The 26,041-nt window shown below is 44.1% G+C and overlaps 1 protein-coding gene across 1 annotated transcript; it reads left to right on the plus strand.

The window, feature by feature from the left end:
- The first annotated feature begins 4,458 nt into the window (after positions 1-4,458).
- Positions 4,459-26,041, plus strand: hs3st3b1b (heparan sulfate (glucosamine) 3-O-sulfotransferase 3B1b). The gene is made up of 2 exons (XM_073489675.1): positions 4,459-5,303; positions 22,933-26,041. The coding sequence occupies exons 1-2, from the start codon at positions 4,717-4,719 to the stop codon at positions 23,549-23,551; spliced, it is 1,206 nt and encodes a 401-aa protein (XP_073345776.1). The 5' UTR covers positions 4,459-4,716; the 3' UTR covers positions 23,552-26,041.

Here is a 26,041-nt window from a genome sequence, read left to right on the forward strand (position 1 = left end):
GTGGAGATTGAATGTCGCAGCCCAACCTCCAGGGCTCAGTGAGACGGCCTGTCATGGTTTACAGCAGAGGTGGAGCGGGGGACTCTGGTGCTGTCTTGTCCCGCTCTGCTCTGCTCTGCTCTCTTTTTCTGGAGTTACTCTCTTTTTCTTCTTCTGATATTTGAGCATATGACTTATATTTAGTATTCAGGCCTGTAGCTGAGGATTTCAACTGCTGCTTGATTTATTAAGCCACAACCTGCAGAGGCATTCCTCCTCAGATCGTCTCTGATGAAATGTAAATTCATCTTTTTAAAAAAAAAAAGAAGTCTCGGGCGACTTTATCCTCAGATTTAGATGTCGGAGTTTATTAAAGCAACAAGTGGAGATACTTAAAGCTCCTCTTCAATCCAAAAATGTGTTTTGAGTTTTGTGACTTCACTCGGATGTTTGAGCTTCCTCACGCAGAATGATTTCAAAATCATCAGCTGACGGAGGAAAGTTTCTCCGCTCGTCATAAATCTTTTAACAGCATACTTCAGTGCGACCGTGTGACATCACCACAAATCATTCACGGTCCGACGTGCAGTTTAGACTGTTGTGATGTTGGAACTTGAACTTTCAGACATTTTGTGTCGAGTAATCAAACTTTTGAAATGATCTGCACATTCATAGATTATCGTTTTGTCAGTGAAGGAGTTTATGTCATTTTAAGATTTTTTTAATGAGGTAAGTAGACTTTTTTCTGGCATTAACACATCAGACACAAATCAGTAATCACAGCAGGGTATTATTAAATATCTTAACAGATGTCTGGAGGCAATTTCCATGTTTTATAAGTATTTTAGTGACTTTTATATCTCGATAAATCATCCAGGGAGGCCATGAACTCCTGTTCTGCACCACTTTTTACTCCACTACATTTATTTTTTTTACAATTGGATACAAGTAACTTTGCTCATTCAGATTAATAACACAGAATGTAAATAAACAAATAAATTATAATGTGTTTCTATAGATTAAATTACTCAGCAGTATATGAGGTAATTGAAATGAGCTCCACCTTCACCGGCTCCAACATTAAAGTGTATCAATAGTAACAGTGATGGAATGTAACAAAGTACATTTACTGGAGTACCATACCGAAATTACATTTTTAAGGTACTTGTACTTTACTTTTGTATTTTAAATTTTCTGCTACTTTATATGTCTACTACAGTACATTTTGGAGGCCAACATTGTAATTTTACTCCACTTAATGTATTTGATAACTTTAGTTACAAGTAACTTTGAGCCAAAGGAGTGAATTTTTAAATTAATTTATTTTACCGGCTTAAATTAAAAAAAAAACTGGTTCCAATAATCAGGAAAATGATGAAGATGATAAATCAACTTATAAATTATGACGCATTATTATAGATAAAGTTCATTTACTGTCAGATACTTTAAGACATTTCACTCAAGTACTACTCGTACTTTTACTAATGTAATATTTTAACACAATATCTTTACTTTTACTCACGTATGACTTTTGGGTACTTTTTTACAACACTGAATATTTATAATGCGATAAAATAACATTTATTCTCTGAAATAGGAATGAGTACTTTAAAGGGGCACTATGTAGTTTTTGGAGAAGAAATTCAAACTCAGAATTTTAATATTTACAATAATACAAACTCAGAAATACTTATTTTTCCATAAGTGAATAAACAAGCTGTTCTCAGAAGTAAAAATAAGGTTCCCAGAACACTGTTTGAAGCTAGAAAGGTGGCAGGGTCCGCCACACTACACAATGTCCTTTAAGGTCAGTTTGTTTATTCAATTTATTCAGTCATGACAACAAAGAAGGTCTGTTGATTTTGTTCAGACATAAAGAAAAAATCAGTCAGTGAAGATCTTTCTCTTCCGATTAAAATGTCTTTCCTAAAACTACATAGTGCTCCTTTACGTATATTTTGAGGCTAATACTTTTTGTACTTTCACTCAAGTAACATTCTGAAAGCAGGACTTAGACTTTAAAGTAACAGATCTGTGAACTACTTCCAGCTCTGCATAAAAGAGCCGTCGACGACATGGTTGCACATGTTTGCTCTTCAGATTTATCACATTCACTCATAAACTGAAGAAAACTTTTAAAAGTCTATTATTTTTTCATAAGCCAACGATATTTCACACCCTCCCTCTTTATTTCACTTCCTTCGATGCATAAAAACATGAGCGTTCCCCTCTTCCCCACTGCTGATATCACTCATTAAATCACTCATCTGAGCTTTTCACGCCAGAGTCAACAAGCCGGAGAGCAAAAAATATGCATCAGTAAACAGGCGAGAGTTTTTCCCCCGGACAGCAATCTGAAGTGGACCCCGGTGCTGCAGCTTTAATGTCCACACTGAGTCTCACATCAGAGGAGAGGAGGGTTGTTGGGGGGGAAACACTGTACAACAGCTCAGATTCCAGGATTCTTCAAAAACCCAGCAATGAAATCTCAGGATGACGGATGACCTCTGGCCTCTCTTCAAACGTCTGGTTGTTGCAAAATAGAAGCCAACAAAAAAAGATCCTAAAGCAATATTTACACTGAAACTGTGCAACCAGCCCTGTGAGACCATCCGTGTAGGAATATCAGAGAGCAGAAATGACTTTCAGTGTGATTAACTGTCCAACACAGTCACACACATCAACTTTTCTAGTGATTTCTCACGAGGGGAGAGACATACAATGAGACGAATCTCCCTTTAAAAAATGCTGTTTTTTTATAAGGCACTTTGGTTGAGTTTCCAACAGATGATCTCTTCATTTGGTGCTTCTCGCAGGACTCGGGCCGTCATTTCGGCGTGACTTTGACCACGTTCACTTCAGCCAAAAACTGGGGAAAACCAAAAAAAAGGGCTGCCTGCTCGTATGCAGTAAAAAACATTTTGTAAGTACATGGTATCCACATTTAGTCTCATTTAATCTGCTCGTTCGTTTGAAACTATAAAAAAATCAGTGGGTCTGCTTCATGCGCGGGCCGAGCTGCCCCCGTGGGTTTGAGTTACAGATCTGTTTTGACTCATCTCCAGTCTCACATGAAACATATTCGCTGCAACTTTCTCTTTTCTTCTTCTTCCTTTTTTCTTCTTCTTCTCTCTAAATTGGAAATTAAGCACATATTCCCCAAATGTTGTGCTTTTTCTTATTCAGAGAGTTTTGCTGGGAATCTTCAAGTGCTCTCAGATGTGTGTGTTTTTTAAAAAAGTGTGTGTGGAAAATGAAGCTTCGAGTTTTTCATCATTACGCACAGGCTCTCCCTTTAAAGTAAAAAGCACGCTCAGTATTTAAAAGAAGAAGTCAACGAGGGGTAAATGAAGACAGTTAATTATTTATTGATTTATTCTCCTATTTTGCTTCTCATTGAGTAGACTTTAAAAGAGTTTGTGAGGAGGTCTTTATTGGCACAAATAAAAGAGGAACAAAGACCTGGTGGAGTTTTAATTTAATTAATAATGATAATATGTGAATAAATGGTGTACACGAGCACGGCGACGGGCTTGACCTGCTGAGTAGGGGAAGTAATTAACTTTACAATATAGTTTATTTTAATCTAGCTCTAAGTGGCGTCATTTTCCTGCGTAAAACCGACTGAAGTCGCAAAGGAACGTGCGTAAAGACGCATTCGGTTAAATGTAAAACAAATAAAAATAAGTAGTTCTCATGTACTAAATGTTATGAAATTATATGTGTACATTATTATTATTTTATTATTATGGTTTCTCCAGGCTTAACTTTTTCAGATTAATAATTAAAACGTGCATAAAATTAATTAACAGCAATTAAATTAGTAATTATGTAATTAAAACAATGTCAGTTTGTCATTTTGTGTCTGTTTCTGTTTGTTTCTGTCAGTCACACATTATAAACAGGCCTGCTGAGGCTGAGCTGACGCTGTGTGACCTCTGCCTCACTTCTCATTCAGTGTCAGAAATAAAGTTTAACGAACTAAAATTTCACAAAGTGAGTGTTGAGACTTAAAAATATTATTTTTTATGCATGTCGGTGTTGTTTTCCTCGTGTTTTCTCGTCTCCTAATAACCTGATTTGTATGTTTTTCTTGTTTGTTGCACAGTAAAAAGGCGCAGTGAGGTTTTAAAAGTGTCAGAATAATCCTGCAGGGAACATTTCAACTCATCCGGACAACATGTCTGCAGCGGGACACGAGAATCGGGACTTAATTGGACTCTCTGCCCAATAAGAAAGTTTTTCCAAACTCTCAGCTGCGTCCCGCACACACGCTCCATCTCCATACCAGAGGATCCCACGGCCGGGCCCGCCCACGCCTCCTCCTCTGATTGGTCCGCTTCTATCAACAAACGGCTGCATATTTATCTTCTGAGCAGCTATTGGTTCCCGCCGGTGTCACTCCGGCTCTCGTCTCTGTATAAGGTCTCCTGCTCCAGCAGCACTTTTAACAAACCTGAGATGAGCCTGGAGCAGCTCCGCGGTGCGCCCGTCGCAGCTCAACTGTTCTCCACAATTTAACTATGAGTCAGAAACTCTCGGTGCCTCCTCACTCCTGGATTTATCCCTCTCCTCGGTGATATTCAGATTAGAATTTCTTATTTTTTATTTGTGAGTTTTATTTATTTTTTAGTTTGAGGTGAGCATGTGCGTAATTTCGCGAGGATCGCTGAGGTGCCACCGGGACTGAGTTGGGCAATATGCGCCGCTGGGATATGATTCTCACCCGAAAGGCTTATGGAATATAGCCTGGTTTGTCACAGCCTGTATGCCCTCTGGTCCAGCCCCGTGAAGAAGAAACTAATCCTGCTCAGCATCATGTTTTTAGTGTGGGTATACATGCTGTACTCCTGCGTGGGCTACTGCTCCACCATGCCAAGTTTGGTGGTGGACGGTTACCGGGGCAAGGAGACGGGCTCGGCGGTGGCCAGGAGGACAGAGAGCAGCAGGACGGACCTGGTGTCCAGACTGCTCGCCAAGCCGCAGCCGTGGGAGGATATAGAGAGCGACTACGAGGAGCCGTCCATCAGGACCGCCGCGTCCAGAGACCTGCTCGATAACGAGCTGGATGCGGACAGAACCGACGACTGGGACGAGATGCGGGCCGAGGAGCAGCAGCAGAGAGCCCCGGAGCCCAGCGCCATGTCCAGCTTCTCCAACGGCTCCGGGAGCAAGAAGCTGCCGCAGGCGATCATCATCGGGGTGAAGAAAGGAGGCACCCGGGCTCTGCTGGAGTTCCTCCGGGTTCATCCCGACATCAGAGCCGTGGGAGCGGAACCGCACTTCTTCGACCGCAACTATGAGAACGGACTGGAGTGGTACAGGTAAATCCTGCTGGTGTGGATACTAATGCGTTTGGATGATGATTGAATGGATCCAGAAAACAAAAAATGAATGTAGCTGCGTTATTTTACATGATTTTTTATTATTCCATTAATTAGATCTATTGGAGATTGTAGCTGCAGGAGAGCTGATATTGATCAGTGAGCGAATCAGGAGGATCAAATGTGTATTTACTAAATTTTAATTTTGTGTTTCTGAGAATTTCTATAGTTATTTTATTCATTCCTCCAGCCTCAGAGCGCCTCAGCGCCTCAGAGCGCAGCGAGCTGACTGACTCCAGTTTGGTTTACACGGACATTAATCCGGACCTCATCAAAGCTCAACAAATTAAGATATTTTCAGGCTAATTATAGAAATTATCAGCATGTTTAGAGTTTATTCCAAAGCTGATTAAAACACTTCAGTTGTGCCATTTTTGCTTCGTCTTTTTACGCATTTACGCAGCAGCCTGTTGGCTCTCCCTGATGTTTCCCTTTTCATTAAATTTGTGCAATTTACGTGTGGTTGCAGACTGATTTTGTTTGCATATATTTTAAATAAAATAAGTATTGATTGTCCCATTGTGAGGCAGCCTGATTCCGCTCAGCCTGGCCTGTTTCTGCGACGCGCAGTGATCTCTATTGGACACAGGGCAACACTGCACCTTGACGGTGACGCGCCTTCAGGCTCCTCTGACGAAGTTAAAAATGTAAAAGTTAGTCGTGTTTTGGCGCTTTGTTTGGACTGTGGTTCGTTTTCATAAATTAAATGTGATTTATTGGGAGCAGATGTTTGCGTTATGGTGAAGGTGAGATGATGTGAGCTCTCAGTAAGCTGTTGTTTCGTTTGGGTGAGTGCCTGTGACAGTAAATCTGACCCCACAGACGTGTTTTATATTTCAGTATAACACGATGTGATGTGAAGCTCAACATGGAGGCCAAATGTTTCCAAAGCAAATGTCAGAAATTATCCAAACTTAAAGTTGACTTAAATTGATTTAAAAAATCTGTTTCCTCTCACTGTATTTCCTGTGATAGTGTTTACAGATCTTAAAATGGCTAAAATGTCAGTGGGCTCCTGTAAAGAGAGGCTGCGCTGCAAGAACAAAAAAAAAAAGTGGGGATCTGCAAGACAAAGTGAGGATCCTCAGGACAAAACGTCCTCAGAGGTCGACAGACTAACATTATCCTTGTCATTTGCATCACAGAGTGTTGATATGACGAGCTGCAGAGCTTAATGAGCGCATGTGAAGCCCCTCAGCACGTTAATGAAATAAGACGAACTGAGCTGCTTGAGCTTGAGTTTGTTTTGAGTCATAATTCAATCAGAATAATGTCAGTGTTGGACCACACCGCTCCTCTATTCCTTTAATTTGAGGATAAGTAAACGGGGTCAGGCTGGAGGTAATAAATTATTGATTGGCTTTTGGAACTCCACTTAAAATTGGCTTATTTTTAAGTATTTTGCCTCCAGTTAAGTCTCACAAAGTTTTCTCTGAAGTTGAAAATTGATTTAAAAAAAAAAAAAGATTTTGGATTTTGAATGAACAAGATTTTGCTCCATGCTTTTACTCTGCAAGCTCAGATCCTAAAATTGGGCCCCAGCAAAGGTCAACATAATGAAAAAATAGTCAAAGACACTGTGTCCTTGATTTGTGAGAAGTTTCCTTCCCGTTGCTCGCTTTGATAGAAACACAGATTTACTGCCGGAGAGGAAGGTTGTTATTTAACTTCCATCTTGTAACTTTTTCTGGATGGGGGGAATTGTGGGAGTTGTGCTGTCTGCTCGCGTTCAGGGCCACGAAATCTAATACTTCTCAAGACATGTAAAGAAGTCATGACTCAAGGTTTTTCTGTCGAGGTTTGAATGGAAGCATATTGTCTGGAGCTTAAATTTCAAGTTTTTGTCACATTTTCTTGCCTGCCGGTGCCAAAAAGTCTTTTAATGCTCACACAGAAATACACAAAGTTTCATTTTTAATTCTCAGACTGAAATTCCCTCAAACTTTTAGTGAAACAGGATTTTCTGCTGCAACAGAATATCTAGACCGTGGTGTGTTTGAAAAACTGGATTTTTTTTGGTGCAGTGAATCCGTCTCGATGCACTTTTATGGAAGAACTGCAGCAAGAAATGTATGTTTCAGAGAAAACAGCTGGCGCCAGTAGTCCCTGTAGTGCAGAAAAAAAAAGTTTTCGTGAGTCTGTTTCTCGAGTGAGGATGAACCGAGAGAGGAAATCATACTTCATTCATTGCTGATCCCTCCACAGTCTCCTATCATGGACCAGATACTGGAGGGAGGCGAACGCTGGAATGTTTCAAATTTGCGTGGCATTGAAATGTATTCTGTGGGAACATGATCTGATCACAGTGAGGGTCATTTTTACGGAGGCGGTTGTAGACGGTTTATGTGTTGCTGAGTGTGTGTGTGTGTGTGTGTGTGTGTGTGTGCGAGTTGAGCAATTCAAGCCTCTCCTTGTTTGTTCATTTGCACAATCTCTCTCCGCCATCCGCTATTGTGACTAGCTTGCACCATCTTCCCCCCCAACGGACGCACATTTAGAGCTGGAATCCCACCAAGTAAAAAAAAAAAAAAAGCAGCCATAGAAAAGACTCCAGAGAGGAAGAGAGGGGAGAAGTTTGGAAATGAATGGAGGTGGTGATAATAACACGTCTTATTGTGGACGTCTGATGTACTCTGACAGTTTTTATTTGTTGCCAAAGACAAACACATGATTCATGCTTTTGACCGAGGGGGTCCTTGTATGAGGAGGTACACATTTTCGCAGTGAGGTCATGCATGAACTGGCCCCAAGGAACACACACATGCACACACACACACACACACACACACACGAACATAGAGAGTCAGAGCTCAACAGGCAAGTGTGACTGAATGTGAACATTGGTTTGTTATTTTCTGTTTTGCACCTGTTCGGCGGCTCGGTGAAAGTCGACCGGTCTTATCTGATAGCGATAAGTCAAATATGTGTTATCGTCAGCACGTTACATTAATGGAGTTAAAATCCTGCAGAGGGTAATAACTCATAAACAGTCGACAATGGAGGCAGTGTGAGCAGTTTGTGAAGCAACAAAGCAAAGCTGTCTTTTAATTTCCTGCTATGTGTTTTGCATGTGTAGAGCGGCACTGTGCAGTTTCAGAAAAGAAATTCAAACTCAGAATGTTTTTATATTTATTGCATCCATAAGTGAATAAACAAGCTGTTCTCAGGGGACAATAAGCTCCCCAGAACAGAAAGGTGGCAGGGTCCGCCCCATATAAACAAAGTCAAACAGTTACCACCTTTAAAGCGACTCTATGTAATAATTAATCTAAATCTGTAATAAAAACCTTTTTATTGGCCCGTGTGAGCAGGTCAGATTTTCAGCGACGGTCCCGTTTTTTTACATCTTCTCAAGAGACTCGCTAGCGGAGAGAGACAGCAGCTAATGTTAGCTTACTAATGGAGTCCACTAACGTACTTTAACAACAGCGCAGGAGCTCCACAGGGCCCCTTTTTAAAGTTACGTAACGTTTTTGTACTTTTTTCACAAGAGAAGTTACAAAGAACTGCAAGAAACTCAGGAAATAAAAGGTAAATTAGACAATTTATCAAAAATAAGGAGGCAAAGTGTAAATAACCACAAAATGTGAAGTTAATAAATCATGAAATGAACAAAGAAGAAATACAGGCTCTGTGTCAGATCTCCATTTCTATCACATATATATATTAATGCGTATATTTACAGTGTGTCACTTTTAACAAACTCTGACTCGTACTTTAAAGTCGACTCTCCTCCTCCTTCTTCTTTTCTTCTTTAAACCAGAGCTTTTTTATTTACGCCCTAACTCTTGTTGACTGCCGCCCTCATCTCTGCCTGTCAGGCTGTGGTGCATGTCGCTCTCTTCATATTCCATTTAGCCCTATTGGCTATGAAGGGGGCTTTGATATATAATTACTGTACTGTGGTTTTGCTGTCGTGTCGCGGGCTCTGGTCTCAGCTCACTGTCAGGGCCCGGCAGTGTTGACGCCGGTGCTCCTCCCTCGGAGTGGCTTTAGCATTAAGCGAGGAGACATGTGTATACGGCTCGAGTCCATATGGGTGGTGGTGGGTTATATTAGGGGTCGTATTGTGATTATTTCAGTGGAACGTATCAGAAGTTTGTAGAGATTTTTAAAGGTGCAGTATGTAGTTTATTTATCAGAAGAGAAAGATCTTTTTTTTTATGTCTAAACAAACTAAATCTTTGTTTTCACGACTGAATGACAAACTGACCTCAAAGGACAACACACATTATACTGTTTTACTTTGTTTGTGGCGGACCCTGCCACCTTTCTAGCTTTAAACAGAGTTCTGGGACCTGGGTTTATTCACTTATTGGAAAAATAAATATGTCTGCGTTTGTTTTATCACCTCATTAATATTGTAAATATTAAAATTATGAGTTTGAATTTCTTCCAAACCTACATACTGCCCCTTTAATGTTAGAAGTTTGTGTTGTTCTGCCATATAATAATGCAATATGTAAGTTGGAGCCCACACACACACACGCACACACACACACACACAGGACTATATAATCTTCAGTCGGTGTGTGATGTGGTTTATGATCAAAGGTTAGGCTTCAGTCGCCTTCGAGGGACTGCTGGGCTTGAATCGGCGCCATCCCTGAGCAGGATGTCTCTCCGGTCAACCTTTTGTATCTAGTCTAGTGATAAAACACTGAGGAGGTAAACATGCTCACAAAGCAGCGTCAGTAAAAAAAGCTCCTTACAACAAAAAAAAAGGACAAGTGGAGCATGGCAGAAAAGGGGGCTCCTTTTAGAAAAAAAAAAAAAAAATCATGTTCCGCTATCAGACTTTCGGAAGTCTGCGCTGTTTTTGAAAAGGCCGTTATCCTCGGAGTCAGACTGCAGCTCCGGGCCCATGTCAGGGACGGTTCTGGATGGGTGCACGTCCCTTTATCTGCTCACCGCGGGGTTGCTCCCTCTTTCCATGTAGGTGACCCATCCCACTCTCTGTTGCCGCTGACCTCGCCCTCCTTCCTTCCTCTCAACGGCCACCTGGTTCTACAGCGCTCCAGTGAAGTCATTGTCCGGCAAAAAACATCTAGTGCTCATGTTTGCATACATGGAGGTGTAGGAAGGTGTTATTACGGCTGCCTCAGCCCCTCACCCATGATTTTCATCTCCGGGCACAAAAGAATGAGAAACACTCAGACAGCGAACACAAATGTCACCCCTCACCCTGCTGCTGCCACCGGTATTGATCGGTCAAGCCTGATTGGAGGTAATGTGCAGAGATGGGTTAAGGGCCTTTGACTGGGGGTCAGCCCCACGTCTGCTCGCTGACAGGGTCTGTGTGTTGACCATCTGCAGAGCTGCAGAAAGCTGCTGGATGCTACAAGCCCCCACGGGGGATTTTACAGCCGTGCCTCGCAGAAAAACAATAGCATGACAGCACAGTTTTTATGTAGATGAGGCTGATTTTTGTTTTAAAACTCTGACAGCTGAAGCTTAAAGTGGCTCCTAACTCGGTTCCAGAGAGGACAAATTCAGATGATGATTAGATACTTTGGCGCTCCGATTGTTTCCTGATTCCTGGAACTCCTCGGCTCCTCAGGGGACGAGCGCCCGGGCCGGCCAACCGTGCACAGCTGACAGCAGGTTCACATCCTTCTGCTCGAATCCTCCTGAAACTGTGCCTCTGTGTTGGCTGAAGTTCCACCTTGAGCCCCCAAAATTAGTGGATTATTTGCTAACAGTAGATCCCTCCCTTATGAACTGCTTTTCCTCCAGCTGTGCACTTGCGCTGCTGGTGTCACATGTCATGCTCGGTTTTGTCCAATCCCGGGCGGGGCTCGCTGCAGGCCTCGCTGACCACGAGTGGCTGTCTCCCAGAGAAGCCTTCAGTCAGCGCCGAGGGGACGGTAGGCCCTCTCTCCCTGCTGCCTGAGCCCGGCATGGCTGGAAGAGTGAAAAGGCAGCTTTCACCCCCAAATTACAAGCGGTTAATTGTGAAAGGAGAGACCTGTGGAGAGGGGAGTGGCAGCGCTGCACTGTGGTGGCCTGCCTCCCCCCCCTCTCTTCTCGCCTCCTCCTCACGGTGTCCAGCGAGCACTACCCACACTGGTGAGGACAATATGGCCGCCACAGGCAGGAACCTCCTGCTGGAGCCGAGGATAAAAGCCACAGAGCCTGACAGGAACTTGCTGTCAAACACTCACAAGGTTGATGCAAACAGAAAAACACAAAAAAGCGTGGACTATTGTTTGTGCTCATTCACTCTGCCCGAGGATTCATGCGACTGCTGCTACAGTCTGTCTTCGGAGGAAATGTTAATATACTCAACAAAGACGTGTAATGAAGTGGTATCAGCGGTGCACAGACCCTCCCTCTGTGCTGCGTGTGAATTAGCCCCCTTTTTTTTTTTAACAAGGTGATAATTTGGATGTTGTTACACATGTCAGAACAGAACCAGACATCCTCCCTCCAGAGTTAATGGTCATTCATCGGCGCTAAATAAACACTCTTTGGCGCATTAAAAAAATGGCTTCCCCTGGAGGCTGGAAGGAGCACGCTCATAACGCTTTCGTTTAAGCATCCGCTGTTACTCTTATTAAAGGCAGGTTAGTGCGGGAACTTTCCAAAGAAAAGAACTCGATAGTCCAGTTGAGGAGGAAGAGGTGAAAGTGATGACGGTAAACCTGTAAAGTTGCACTCGTCCCAGGTACGAAGTCCCCGAGGTAGCCATTAAGGGTGCTGGAGAGTTGTGTTTGCCTCTGGGAGAGAGGACGACACACACGCACACACACACACACACACACACAGAAAGAGAGAGAGAGCGAGCGAGCGAGGTCTCCTGAGGTTCCATTAGCCTGGCAGTAAAAAGAGCAGAGCTCATTAGAAGCCCTGAGTTGTCTCTCTGCGCCGCGGCTGCTCGGCACTAGTCACTCTCTCCATTAAGATGTACTCCCAGACCTGCTGGGCGTAAGAACACTTCAGCGTCAACTCCGAGAAGACCTGGCCAAACTCTGCTCGCTTTCAATTATTTCTCTACCGAGACTTGAGTTTTTCTCTCCCCCTTGTTTAAGTGATCAGAATCAGAAGGCAGCACCACGACCAAACTGAAAAAAAAAGCAGGATGTCCAAAACACTTGATAACTTATATATACATATAGTTCAGAGGTAGGGTGTGAGTATTTGTGGGTGTGTGTGGGCTGATTTTCCTAATATTTCCGCATTAAAATGTCAAAAAAATGACTCAACCTTTGTTATATATTAAAGGAGCAATATGTAAGAAGTGTAAGCAACAACAATTCCCCCAGGCTCCAAGCCCACAGTCCGCACCACCAGCTGCATGGCTAACAGTAGCTACATTTAGCAGCAGGTAGCGGTTACTCTGTTGACGGCACACCACTTCTTACGTATTGTATCTGTACTTTTATTCACGATAACGCCGCCTTTCATTTGTTCGCCTGTCGCTATAACGTCCAGGGAAACGTTAGCTGATACTCCCATGATCCCACGCTTCTCAACAACATCACCAAACTCCAAACAAGTAGGGGGCAGCACATCCCCAAAGTAACTGCTAACTGTAGCTGCCGTTAGCTAGTTAGCTCAGTTAGCTATGCATCTGGGAGCTCAGAGTGGTATTTTCAACAAAAATGGGCCGAGGCTAGCTGGTTAGCATCTGCTACACAACACATAGACGTCTTTAATTTATCGTCAGAACTCTTCACATTTGTTTTATGATGTTTTGTTTACATTGTTTTAAACTAATATTCCTACATATTGCTCCTTTAATATTGTGAAGCGTGGGGCCTTATTGAACACACTGTATGTGTTGTTGTCTCATAAACTGCTGTTCTTACCTCATTGGAAACATAAATCTGGCTCATGCACCCTGTGATTTTTATGTCTGTGCTCATGATCTGATACAGATCAGTGTGTAAACCTTTTAGAAACTTAGATGATTGTGCAGTTTTTGGCACGAGTACGTAAGTGCTTTCTAACCGAAGGAAAAAACAACACGGGTATCTAGTAAAAAACAAGAAAACACTTTAATTACCTGTTGAAAGGATTTATTAAAACAAACATCCTCCACAGGCTTCTGGCCAAGAGCTGACACACTGTACATCAAATCTCTACTCCCTTCACAAAATAGCTTGTCTTCCTGGCACAGACTTCTCACAGATCCCCTTTCACTTCTAACCAAGAGGCTTACTGATGGAGATAGAGCCGAGGGGTGAAAACATTTGTCGTCTCGCTCCCTGAAACCCTGAAACTGAACTCCGATTGGCAGCTCTCTGCGGCAGAAACGGTTAAAAAAGAGCTGCTTGCTGTTCTTAACAGTAATTATCTTGTCTTCGGGGAGCTCGGAGATATTGTGGGAGACAACATGTAGGCTCGGATCCAAAGAAAACTGAAGGATCGCTGCAGGATTTTTTGCGCTGCCACTCTTTCCATCTCTGAAAAGGAGCAGGTTAATTGTCACGACTGGCGCTATCGTTACTCAATTTGGCTAATTATACGTTAGCTCGGGAGGCAACGCTGTCTTCAGGAATTTGTAAACCATTAACCTGCAACAGCTGCAGCGTGAGTAATGGAAGCTAAATGATAGTCCAAACGCACAGGAAGATGTTTTTTTTCCTGCTCACTGAGTGACATACAGTAGAGAGAGGAAATCCCCTCTTCTCTCGTGCACACTTTGTAGTTCACCTGTCTTCAAAAAAGGTGTGCAGGCAGTTACGGATGACAGCCAATTCAAACAGGATGCAAAGTAGCTTGCTCGCTCCCTCCCTGTCTTTCTCTCTCTCTCTCTCTCTCTTTGTGTGTGTGTGTGTGTGTGTGTGACTGTGCATGCGTCTGGGGAGTAGGGGGTGGTGGCATGTATGTTCTTCTCGAGTGTTTCATCTTTTATTCATCTTTGCTGTAGCTAGATCAAGGAGTCATGTGCCTCTTGGTGCATGTCAAGTGTCAGGAAATCAGTCAGAATGGCTGATTCTGCCTGCGCACACACACACACAAACACACACACACACACGCACAAACACAGACCTGCTCACCGACTCTACACCTGCAGCTCTTCATTGTTGTCTGCCCTGTTGTTTCTTATCCTTTCACGGTTCATCGGTTTATTTTCGCCGCCGCCGTCAGTCAGTCGCGCCCTGATACTTGACGGAGCGCTGGAATGTGTGGCTAGCTCCGGGCTAACACCTTCAGCAAACACTCGGAGCAAACACACTGATTAGGTCCGGGATTACTAGAGCTAAACAAATTCTGGGTAATACCTTCCAAGTGGTTGGATTTCAAGAGCGTTGCCTGCTGGTGAGAGTTCTTGCGGTCGAGACCGAGGCCGTGTCAGATGACTCGTCTTGTATCGCATGTCAAACAAAGCGATGAGATGTTGTGTTTAGTGTCACCAAAAACGATGGGATCTTTCACCTCTTTTAAGCCAGGAAAATTCAGCTTTTTTGGAGCTTTTGAAAGCCTCAAGAACCCCCCCCCCCCAAAAAAAACGACACTTCTGTCAGCATGCTGTTGAACATTCATGAGAGGAAGGGAGGAGGTACTTCTACCCTCCCTTCTACCATCCCTTTCACCAACTCCTCTGTTTTATTTATACCACATGGTGGGCTTCCTCGCTTCACTGCAGGGTTATTAACACTCGGTAATTCCAGGCAGCCGTCTATGGCCCGCAGGCCGATGTGGTTCCGGGCCCTGAAAAACCCCTTATGGCTCTGCACATTCCTGCGCTGTTTCCCAAAGGTGCCAAATAGCAACAAATATACTTAAAAACAGATTTTCCGAGCAGGAAAAATGATATTTGGTTATTGAATTGAATAATTTGTGCTTGTCACGCCTCTGCGATGCTGCCCATCACAAAGCGACCGCAGTGGTACAAGAGGAGAATGTCTTCGCCTCACTTAAGTGTTGTCAGGATGGAACAGAGGGGGGTATCTGGAGCTGTGGCTGGGGGTAATATGCTGTCGGGGTGTGTGACATGTAGTCCATGACATTATATGTGGTGGTAAGTTCTCTATTTATTTACCAGTGTCTGATGTTGCCTCCAAACCAGGCTGGGTATGAGCCAGGACCTTGTCTGGATGGTCTGTGACCACGAGGCCTCGCTCCCCTTCCCTCCCCTTCGCTCTCGCTCTTCCTCCCCTCGTTCGACTCACACACTCTCTGTCATTCGCTCTCCCTCTCCTACACACTCTGTAAAGAGACGCTCCGATAAAAAAATGCTCCACTCCGGCGAAGCACGACTCCCTGATTCCAGTGAAAAGTGATGGATGGACGGGTTGCGTCGGTCGGGTTAACTGCTTTGTTTACATGGAGGGTCAGTAGATTCCCAGGCTGCTCTGACATAGTGCAGCTTCTTGATGGAGTTAAGGGGTCTGGGAGTCGGCATTTATCAAACAGATTAGGAGTCCGGCACAGAGTTTGGGTGTCAAAGTGTCACAGAGCGAGAAGCCGTTCCTACCAGCTCGGCCAGTGCACTGTTGTTCTGGAAAAGCTTAAAATGGTCGCCGCGTCATTATACTCTGACCTCAGATCCTGTTGTGTTGTTGTTGGCCATTTCCTCTTAGACTCCCTTCTTTCCCTTTTCTTGTTAGTAGGTCTAATTAAGTACTGTGAAATCAAAGCCTGAATGTGTGTTTGTATTTTTCTAAGTCTACTTTCATGCAAAAGCCTCCATTTTCTAGCTCAGAGTAAGTCTAAGCCACTGGTTCCCAACCTTTTTAGGCTCGTGATCCTGTAAGCACTGCCTACCCACTACCCCTTGTCACAAGTTGACAATGTCCATGAGCTGTAAAGACGTTTAACCAAATAATAGTAATGAAAAGTGAGAAAAGTTGTTGGGAATCATTAGTTAAGGACACCTTCTGCAGCTTATCTTTCCAAATGTTTGCATGTTTGAGGAAATCAGGACCTCAGTGGGATCTCAGGCTACATTTGGGTTTATAAATCTTCAGTCACCAGAATAAACGCTGTGCTTAAGGTCTGGTTAGGTTTAGGAACAAAAGCCACTTGGTTAGGATCAAGAAAAGATCATGTTTTGGCTAACCTGGTTCTGTCGCTACAAACATAGCCAGAAATTTAGATGACATCTCGCTAAAAATACCCTGTTTTCTGCTGCAAAATACCCCAACGTCTTTGCAGAAAGTTCAGCTGGGTTGTAATAGAATAGGTACAGACAAACGAATATGTCTCAGAAATCCAATACACGTGTCAGAGATATGGCGACATTGATCCGCACCCGAAGATCCAAAATAAATTATTTGTGAAGTCAAGACATGAGCCGCGAGCTCTTCCCTTTCCTGATGTGTCTCATTTATAAACACTTTCGAAGGTCAAGCAGCAGATACAGTAGAAAACAGTCTGAAGTATTTCCATTCACACTGACAGTTCCAGACAACGGCCTTCCTCAGTAATCTCAAGGAGGAATGTAGCCTTCAAACAGCTCTCCTCTTTATAGCAGCATGATACGCACCATCCCATGCAGGGCCCCTCCATCCAGGTCTGAGTGTGTGATACTAGGCCAGCCTGCATTATTAATCCTTTTGAGCAGACAGATGATTCGGAGGGGCTTCCACTCAGCCACCTTCCTGAGTTACCAGTGACACCATTATTCAGTGAAGCCTGTTAATTTGAAACCTCAGGCTTCGGGGAGGAGCGCCGACGATCGACTCTGATCGGGGATGATGAAGCCGTAGCATCACGTAGGGTTAACGGGTGAGTTTTGAGCCTACTCAAACGCAGGTGCAAAGACGTACCCAAAAACACTATCAGCACAAAACAGGAGGCGTACAAGATACAGATGCACACCTGCAAGATCTCAGCTTTAAAGCACCGATCTCTGGCTTCTCTCAGCCAGGAAATGAACTGTCAGAAAGCTCTAAGTGGCCACATACTAACACCTGGACTCCACTAAGTGCTTGAAAGAGAGACCAGACGAGGCTTTTTCCTGCGACTGCAGCCGGAGCTCTTCTCCCTCTGTGTCGGCAGACTGCGCCATAAACCATCTTCCCTCTTCTTTTAATTTACAGCCAAAGCCATGCTCTGTGGTTAAATATAATGTCAGACTCCAGGCACAGTGGAGTATATTTCAAAATGTCTGGCTTCTGTATGTGCTTAAATGCTGCTTTGAAAAATACGCAGCGAGCCAGCAGAGGCCGGCGTGCACTGCCTCCCCCTTGTAGTAGCCGTAGTGTGTGCACGCATGTGTGTGTGTGTGTGTGTTTGTGTGTGTTACATAAACATGTTGCTTCCTTCAGTTCCATTTCATAGCATGCAGGCTTCTGCTGTGCTGTAAAAGGAAACACTTGGTTATTGATGAACACTTTATTTACCAGCGACTCATCCGTGAACACTTACAATGAACCCTCCGTATCTGCATCCATCATCCGTCATCCTCTCCAACACCAGGGGAGGATTTTCACAGCAGATTTCACGCATAGTCTTACAAAATATATGCCTTGCGTTTGAATTTGCATGTAACACTGAACGGCTTGTTGTCCCCAGGGTGGATAAGATCAAATTTAGAACCGAACGAACAAGCGGTGCTCGAGATCCTTATCATCCGATTGCGGAATAAAGATGTTTCTTTGTACTTCCTGAAAAACGCTTGCACGTCCACCATGTCGGTTCATGTAAAGGGCTCGGTGAAGAGGCCCTTGGAAAAGAAAGGGAGCCTTTCAGTACTTCCTCCCTCATTTCCTCCCTCTCCTTCTTCCCACTTGTGAAGTGTCACTTTGCTATCGGACCCTCAAGGGCTGGTTGTCGGGGGGGCGGGGGAGGCTCGGGGATCAATGGAAAAGAGAGCTGGGTGAAGAGTGGCGACTGTGGAGTGGGTTATATGTAAAGAAAACTCAGGATTTCAGCACATGGAAGCTGATTTTCTGGATTTTCTTATATCTAGTTAAGTGTACGCCGTTGTTTTGCATGGTGTCACCTCCCCCGGGGGTTGGGGGGAAATCGCACTCGCTCCAGGGTCTTCACGCCATAGAAACCTGACATCTTGAGCTTTAAATGCTCTTAAGAGTAAAACCACACCCTCCCCTTCGCTTGAGGATACAAAATGCCCTCTGATTTGTCTGTAGTCAAATAAACAAACCCTAATTTGAGATTCAAATGCTTTCAACATCCAGACATGTGAGACAATTGTAAACCTTTTGTATCGACTAGAAAATCGACAGACAACTCAGACAACTAAAGAGCCTTTTTCCTTTTGTCTACGGGCAAACTAGTCATTTACGTCAGGGATGCTGTGACACAGACGGCTCAGTGGCAGCCCGTTATCATCAAATCAAACATGACAGGAGGGAAGGCAGAAGCATCACAGAAATAACCCTTTTCCTGCCTGCCGTTTATCTCCACTGGGATGAGGGCTCTTTAAAACAGAGGCCAAAGGGCCACTCCGCCGGCCCCCGTTTGATGCTGCCGTGTGACAAGAGGCTTCTGCTTTGTGTCTTATCGCTGTTTTTGGCATGTCTTTTAACTTGGAAATATTCTCAATGGACAAAGGTGCAGAGAGACGTGGAGGGGGAAACAAAAACTTGGTTGTTATATATCTTTTGAAAGGACAAACAAGCAAAGAAGAAGTTTTGTTTTGTGGTATTTGATGTCAAGTTAGTTATTTAAAGTTTTAAGTATTACTGGATCACATATTAGACAGTAGAAGTGTTTGCATAAACTGTCCCAGAATGCAATTTTAACCCTTTTAAAGTGAATATAAACCGTCTGATAATCCAGATGTTGCATCTGTACTAAAAGTATTAGCATTCAGAGTACTTTAACCCCCTCAGCTTAAGTACTTTTGTACATTTATTCACTGTGAAGTTGTTGTTTTGTCACAATCAACTACACTTCAATGTTAAAGGCTTCACGTCACTCTGAAAAGAAACTCTCGGTCTTGCTGTGTGTTTAGCCGTTAGCTCTGTTAACTCATTTAGCTGTAAGATATTAGCTCTGTAGCACAAAAACAACAAAGGATCCTGCTGCTCACCGGCTGCTAACAGCTAACTAGCCCACCTCCTGCTACCTCAGGGAAAAAAATCTGATGCGTAAGGCGACGGTAACGAATTTACTGCGTTCTTTTGGATTTTAACGTGTCATATTTTTCTTATGTCTCGCGCTGCCAACTGGCTACTAACCGCTAACTAGCCTTATCAACTCGTGTCGATTTCAACACATTTGTTGCACACAATGTAGCATTATCAGGGGAAAAAGGAATTGAAAAGCAATAGTTATAAACACTTGGCATAGACGAACAGGCTACCTTTGCCACCAGAGGCCGCCCGGGAAAAATCCCTGTTTTATCCAAAAGCATTACTGTCCCCGGGACGACGGGGTGCTGTTAGTCTCTGGGTTTGGAGTCCTCAGTATCTGAAGGGGGACAGGGGTGATGTTTGCAGGGCACATTTGGCACACGCTCCACTTAAGCGCTCTCCAAGAGGCTTCTCTTCACTCAAGGTTGAGGAGGACGGAGAGTGCTCCACTCAGCCCTGTTAAGCACCCCCTCCACCTCCTTCTCCTCTATCTGCCCCCTCTCTCTTTACCCTGCCCCCCAGCCCCATCCCCATCCCCGCCCCGGTGCCCTGACCACTGCCCTGCTCACCCCTCCGCTCCGGGACAATGGCTCACTTTCAAAGAAACGCAGGAAAAAAGACGAGGCCGGTGTCACAGAATTGCCTGTTTGCTGACGGGATCTTTAAAAGCAGCACCTCATAAATCAAAAAAGAGCATAATAGGCATTGTTTTCTCCAAGAGCTACTTGTCCCACTAAAATTCCCCTCCTCTGTTCCCTTTTCTCTCCCCTCTTTTTTTTAAACTCTTTGGCGGAGAGTCGTGGGCAAAGTCAGAGGTGGAGGTTTTTTATTAGTGGGGGTCTTGGCGCTTTTTTGGGGTTTCCTCACCACTTTTTCTTTCTCCCTCGCTATCCAACCATCTCCTTGTTTTTTACGCTCCTCCAACCCCCAACACTTGATTTAAAAAAAAAAAAAAGGATTCCCTGAGCTTGGATCAGCATAATCTATCACTATGCACATTGTAACTCAAGCCCCCCCCTCCCTATCTCCATGCCGCATTGTCATTTCGAAATCGGATTAGATGGGAAGCCATTTGCCTCTTCTGTGTCGGCTCCGGACTCTTTTTGTATGTTAGCACAAGGAATGACAAAAAAGCTTGCAGGCAGTAACGCCATTGTGCATCGAGCGAATGACGAACGGCGTGCAGTTTAAGTCGAGGCATGTTTGTATATTCCTTGAAGACATTCAAGAGGTTGCTGTATAAACAGTTTTAAGTTTAGCGGCGGAGAATTAATGTGCGCGCGCTGATAATGTGATGTTTGCACGTGTATCTCCAGAAAATGGTTCGCTGGCGGAAAAAAAGATCTGTCATGCTCCTGCATTAAAAAACCCACATGCTGTATCTGTTTTGATTTCAATACCCTATTAATGAGCTCAGGCCCCGGAGTCCATTCATCCCTCTGATGTGTCAGCAATCAAGAAGATATTATCATAATTAGATCACTGGCACTGCATTAGGATTACACAAATCTGCCAACACCATTTCCATGAGGCATTTTATGGGTTACCTGACGTTACCCTGGTTTTTCTTCCTCTCTCTCTCTCTCTCTCTCTCTCTCTCTCTTCTCCCCCACCGTTCCCTCTTCCTCGCACACAGATATGTGCATCGATGGAGAGCCGCTGTTCCATGAATTAGCCATGAGCTAGATGGACGTGAACTAGATTCCAGCTTTTAGAGTTTTCTGAGGAACAGCTGAAGCTCTGGGGACGAATCGAGTATTACAGACTTCTGAGTGTACAGAGCGGGTCCGACATTGTAGTTTCCGACGTTCTTTCTCTTTCTCGGTGTGTAAATATTCCACATAGGCAGAGGAAGGAATTAACGAAGTACAGATACTTCATTACTGTACTTAAGTAGACAACTTTTTACTCCCTACATTTTCAAAACAGGCTCGTTACCTTACTTTTAATGCATTTTAGGGCAATTATCGATTTTTTTTTTTTTTTGAGTCATTGCACGCCGCCTTCCCAACATCACAAGACTGATTTCGGCCTATCAGAGCACATCAGGCAACACGGAAACAGACAGAGAGGGAGACTTGAATGGGGAGGTTAAAGGCGTGCAGTGACAAAGACAGCGACATGGATGAAACCGAACCAGGCAACACCGGCAACAACATGAGAGCAGATTCTCTGTTTCCCACTCATGTCCTTATTTATGTGAACTGTTTGAAGTTGAGTACTTTTACCAGAGTCTGTCTTTACTTGGGTTAAGAACGTGTGTACTTCTGCCGCCTCTGTGCGTAGGATTACATATTATTTGAATGGGATCGACTACAATAGTACTGTCTACACAATGGTGTATCAGCGCCCTGGCCTTGACAACAAAGGGTACAACAAGCTAACAGGAGTCTTATCTGAGAGTGTGTTCGCCCTGATAGACCGGTGCCCTCGGTTATCTCCTCCTCCTTTTGTTTCTCCCTCCTTTCGAGTGCTTTATTTGCTGTTTTTAGGTTATTGCCTCTTGAAGTGATTGTCTTTTTTGATTCGACTGTGTAAAAAAAGGCACAAGCTCTAGCTGTTGAAGTTTTCCAGTCCATAATCCTCACACATTTGATCCCACGCACATCACACGGGCTAGTTTTTTCTTCCCAGGGCTCGAGGGGGGAACGAGGGAAAGGTGATCCACGTCCCCGGTGTCAGTCAAACCGCTCTTATCGCCTCCACCATAATCTAGACTCTGCGGTTGGCCACCAATTCTGAAACCTAACGCTGAGAGAGCGGAGCGCGTTCACTTTTCCTTCAGAACCAGTTGTTCTCAAGTACCTCTTGATTATATGTCTGCATGTAACATATCTGTGTAAAGCCCATCAGCCAAAACCAAACCCAGTCTTGTCAGAAAACAGATTCGCTTTCTGAAACAAGCCTCATCGTCTTTCACCACTGTTGCATTTTTTAAAATTTTTTGCGGGTCGGATGAGGGGGCGGGGCACGTCTGAGTCAGCAAGGCAGATTTTTTTTTTTTTTTGCTCCAAAAGGGAGGCTGAGTTTTGATTAAACCTCACGACTCTGGAACATCACATCCAGCAGGGAGGTCTGAGGAATGACGAGCTCGGGGACGACACATCAGATAATGGGATTCACACATGTTGTGAGCTAATTTGTAAAATATGCACCGTCGGGCTAATCAAAATTATTCACACTTAAAAATTGTTAAGGGGGTAAAAAGAGCAGCTGCGTCGAGCGGAGGTGGGAAAACCCAGCTCCTAAACCCATATATGGTTAAATTCAGGGTCAGCCATGTTTAGAAATGCCTGTAAATGTTTCCTGGTGTTTGATTGTGCAGTAAATAAGGGTTTTCTGTTTTCTGTCAGAAGTGAGATATCTTATGAGTGAGTGAGTGAGCATGTTGACGTTGGAGAGCTGCCTACACTAATAGGTTTTCGAGGCCTGTAATAAGCCTAAACAGGCTCAGTGAGTCATTGATTACAGAACATGGTACACTCCATCAACTTGATTACATTATGCAAGTCGTTGCTCCAGCGTACCCTTCTCCTAACCTCCGTTTTGTTTCCTCATTTTTTTTTTTCCTGCAGGGAGCTGATGCCCAAAACCCTGGAGGGCCAGATCACCATGGAGAAAACCCCCAGCTACTTTGTGACCAGAGAGGCTCCAGCCAGGATATCCGCCATGTCCCGGGACACCAAGCTGATCGTGGTAGTGAGGGACCCGGTCACCAGGGCTATCTCGGACTACACGCAGACTCTGTCCAAGAAGCCCGACATTCCCTCTTTCGAGAGCCTCACCTTCAAAAACAGGACTACCGGGCTCATCGACACCTCGTGGAGCGCCATCCAGATCGGCATCTACGCCAAGCACCTGGACAACTGGCTGCAGTACTTCCCCATGGGCCAGATCCTGTTCGTGAGCGGCGAGCGTTTGATCACCGACCCGGCCGGAGAGCTGGGCCGCGTGCAGGACTTCCTGGGGCTCAAGAGGATCATCACAGACAAACACTTTTACTTCAACCAGACCAAGGGTTTCCCGTGCCTCAAGAAGGCAGAGGGCAGCAGCAAGCCCCACTGCCTGGGCAAAACCAAAGGGCGGACCCATCCGAACATTGACCCGGAGGTGGTGCAGAGGCTACGGGACTTCTACAGGCCCTTCAACATGAAGTTCTACCAGATGACAGGACATAACTTTGGTTGGGATTGATGTGAAAACCATGAGAGACATTTTGTTTTTTGTTTTTTTGTTAATTTGTTGAGAAGTTATTTTTTTTCCTCTGTAATTCAACGGCAAGATGTGGAGATATTGCTATATATATGTAAAATGTACAGAAATCTATTTTATAATAATTTATTTTTATTTCTAAGCAATTAATTCACTAAGCTGCCTAACCATATTTGTACATAACATCTGGCCCACATGTTGTTTTTTAACATTCCTCATTTTAATTTTGAATTCTCTCGCTCCTCCCGCGTGGTCCTGTAGACTCAGTGGATTTTATCGGTGCTTCGTGATGCAGATAATCAGCGACGACTGAAGTAGAAGTTAGGGTGGAAAATGTAAAAAAGCACCATATTACGGGTACAGAGTGCTCACAGAGAAGTGGAGAACACCAATCCATGTGCATCCTCATTCATCACAACTTCATCCTTTCATTCACAAACCGTCCAGTTAAGTTTTCTCTACAATCCCATTTTTCCTGCACTGGCTTTGGCCAAAAGCTGCAGCTCTCATGTCCCTTTCCACTCAATAACAGGTGGATCAATGGGCTTAATTGATCCTCATTGTGTCACTCATGCTTAAAGTATACAGCTGCCCTTTCATTCACGGTGCTCCTGCTGCCTGCTCTAATGAATGGCCCATCCATCAAACGTTAAATCCCATCCCGGACCACGTAAGGGCCCATGTTAACATTATGCTAATTGGGTAAAGGTAACCGGCAGATCGATCGAGGCTCCGCTCTCCAGCTCCCCCATTAGAAGCACTGCTGGCTGAGAGCCAGCCTCTCGCCGTACCCGCTCAGTTCAAAGGTCACACAAAGTCTCAATCAGATTTCCTTGAGAGGCTTTTGATTTGTTGAGGGGAGCAGGGCCGGAGCACTGCAGGTCGGAGGAGGGGGGGAGTTTGCCTTGTTTTCACAGTGAGATGGAAAAAATCTTTGCGTGAGGTAGCAGAGGCATATCTGCCAGAAATGGAGCATAAAGATAGAAAAGGTGACAAACAACAACCCGGGCTTCGCCTCACTGCAATAGCGCTTCTTCAAACAGAAGTCCACCAGGCCCCCGTCTCAGATCCCAGACTGAACAGATCAAAGAGGGAGGAAAGGTTTTTGTGCAGCACTCTCAGCACAGCAAGAATTGCCTCAGGCGGGAGGGTTCAGCGTCTAACCTCTGCGGTGTCGTCAGAAAACCTCATGTGCCATCGTCCATGGCCTATATACTTTATGCCTTATTCACTCTCCTCATCCTCACACGTCTCATCTCTCCACGCCAGATCTACAACTCTCTACTTGTTGCCAAAAAATAAAAAAACCTTCGGGTTGATATCACGTTTCACACAGCTCTTCCCCCCCATGCATTGCTTCTTTTTGCTTTTTTGTCTTTCTACTTGAATTCTTGATATGCAAGAGGGGAGTAAAGGCGCATCTCTTTGCAGCGGGCGGTACGCTATTATAAGGGCGCAGGGGCCACGCTATGCTACGTTACGCTGTGCTACGCTACGCTATGCTATGCATGCTCAAAGTGGTGGCCATTATGAGAATGCAGGGATTAAAGGGAAGGGGATTATTATTATTAGCGTCCAAAAGAGGGCCCAGACTGAATGTACACAACATATCCTCATAGAAAAAAGTCCCTCCAATCAATTTTTTAAAAAGTCAGTTAAAAGTTGAATTTGATTGTCCGTCTTTTCATTTTGAAGTGAAAATGTTGTGCCTCTCAAACTATCCAATCCAACACAGTCAGCCTGCCTCTGTCATTAAAACAGATAATGACCCTAATTCAGCGACTTCTCTTATTTTCCAGTTGAAAACCAGCTGCCTGGTTTTAGCCTCAAAACCAAACGGTTGGTAGCGTGGGGGAGATGGAGGCTTGTGACACTGTATTTCTTTTATAGTGCTATTCTTTACTTTTCCTCTCTGCCCTGAGCGATGGTAGGAAGAAAAAGCCTCCATCCCCCCTCTTCTCTCCTTTAGTGCAATGTTTGATTATACAAAAAGCATTTATGATGACCTCTCATGGCATCGCTGTCACATTCTGGAAAGGAACGTCTGACATTTTCCCTGCAACTGATGGAGTACTGCATTTCAATGATGGTCATGTAACTGAGGGAATATCTGATGATAATAAAACAAACTGGCACTCGTGGTGGGAGGGGGTTCCTCCACGTTGCTGCGTCGGTTACGGTTGAGTTTTATTCAACCTGTTTTGAAATCTAAAAAATAAAAAATGTTAGAAATGTTTGTCTTACCCACATATAATAATGTATTTAGACTAGAAGAAGAAATCTGTATGTACAAAAATGAAAAAGAACATGTAAATCAAGTATTTTGTGGTATGTACATCAAAGGAAATTAATTTTACACAATGCAAAAGCAAAAATGGAACAGATGTTTCTAGATGATTAAATACTGAACATTCATAATATTTCTTTGTATGAAAGAAATAAATAAAAAAGTATATATTTTACCAAAAAACA

Source organism: Pagrus major, chromosome 20 (genome assembly GCF_040436345.1).
Source record: "Pagrus major chromosome 20, Pma_NU_1.0".
In the NCBI taxonomy this organism is placed as follows: Eukaryota; Metazoa; Chordata; class Actinopteri; order Spariformes; family Sparidae; genus Pagrus; species Pagrus major.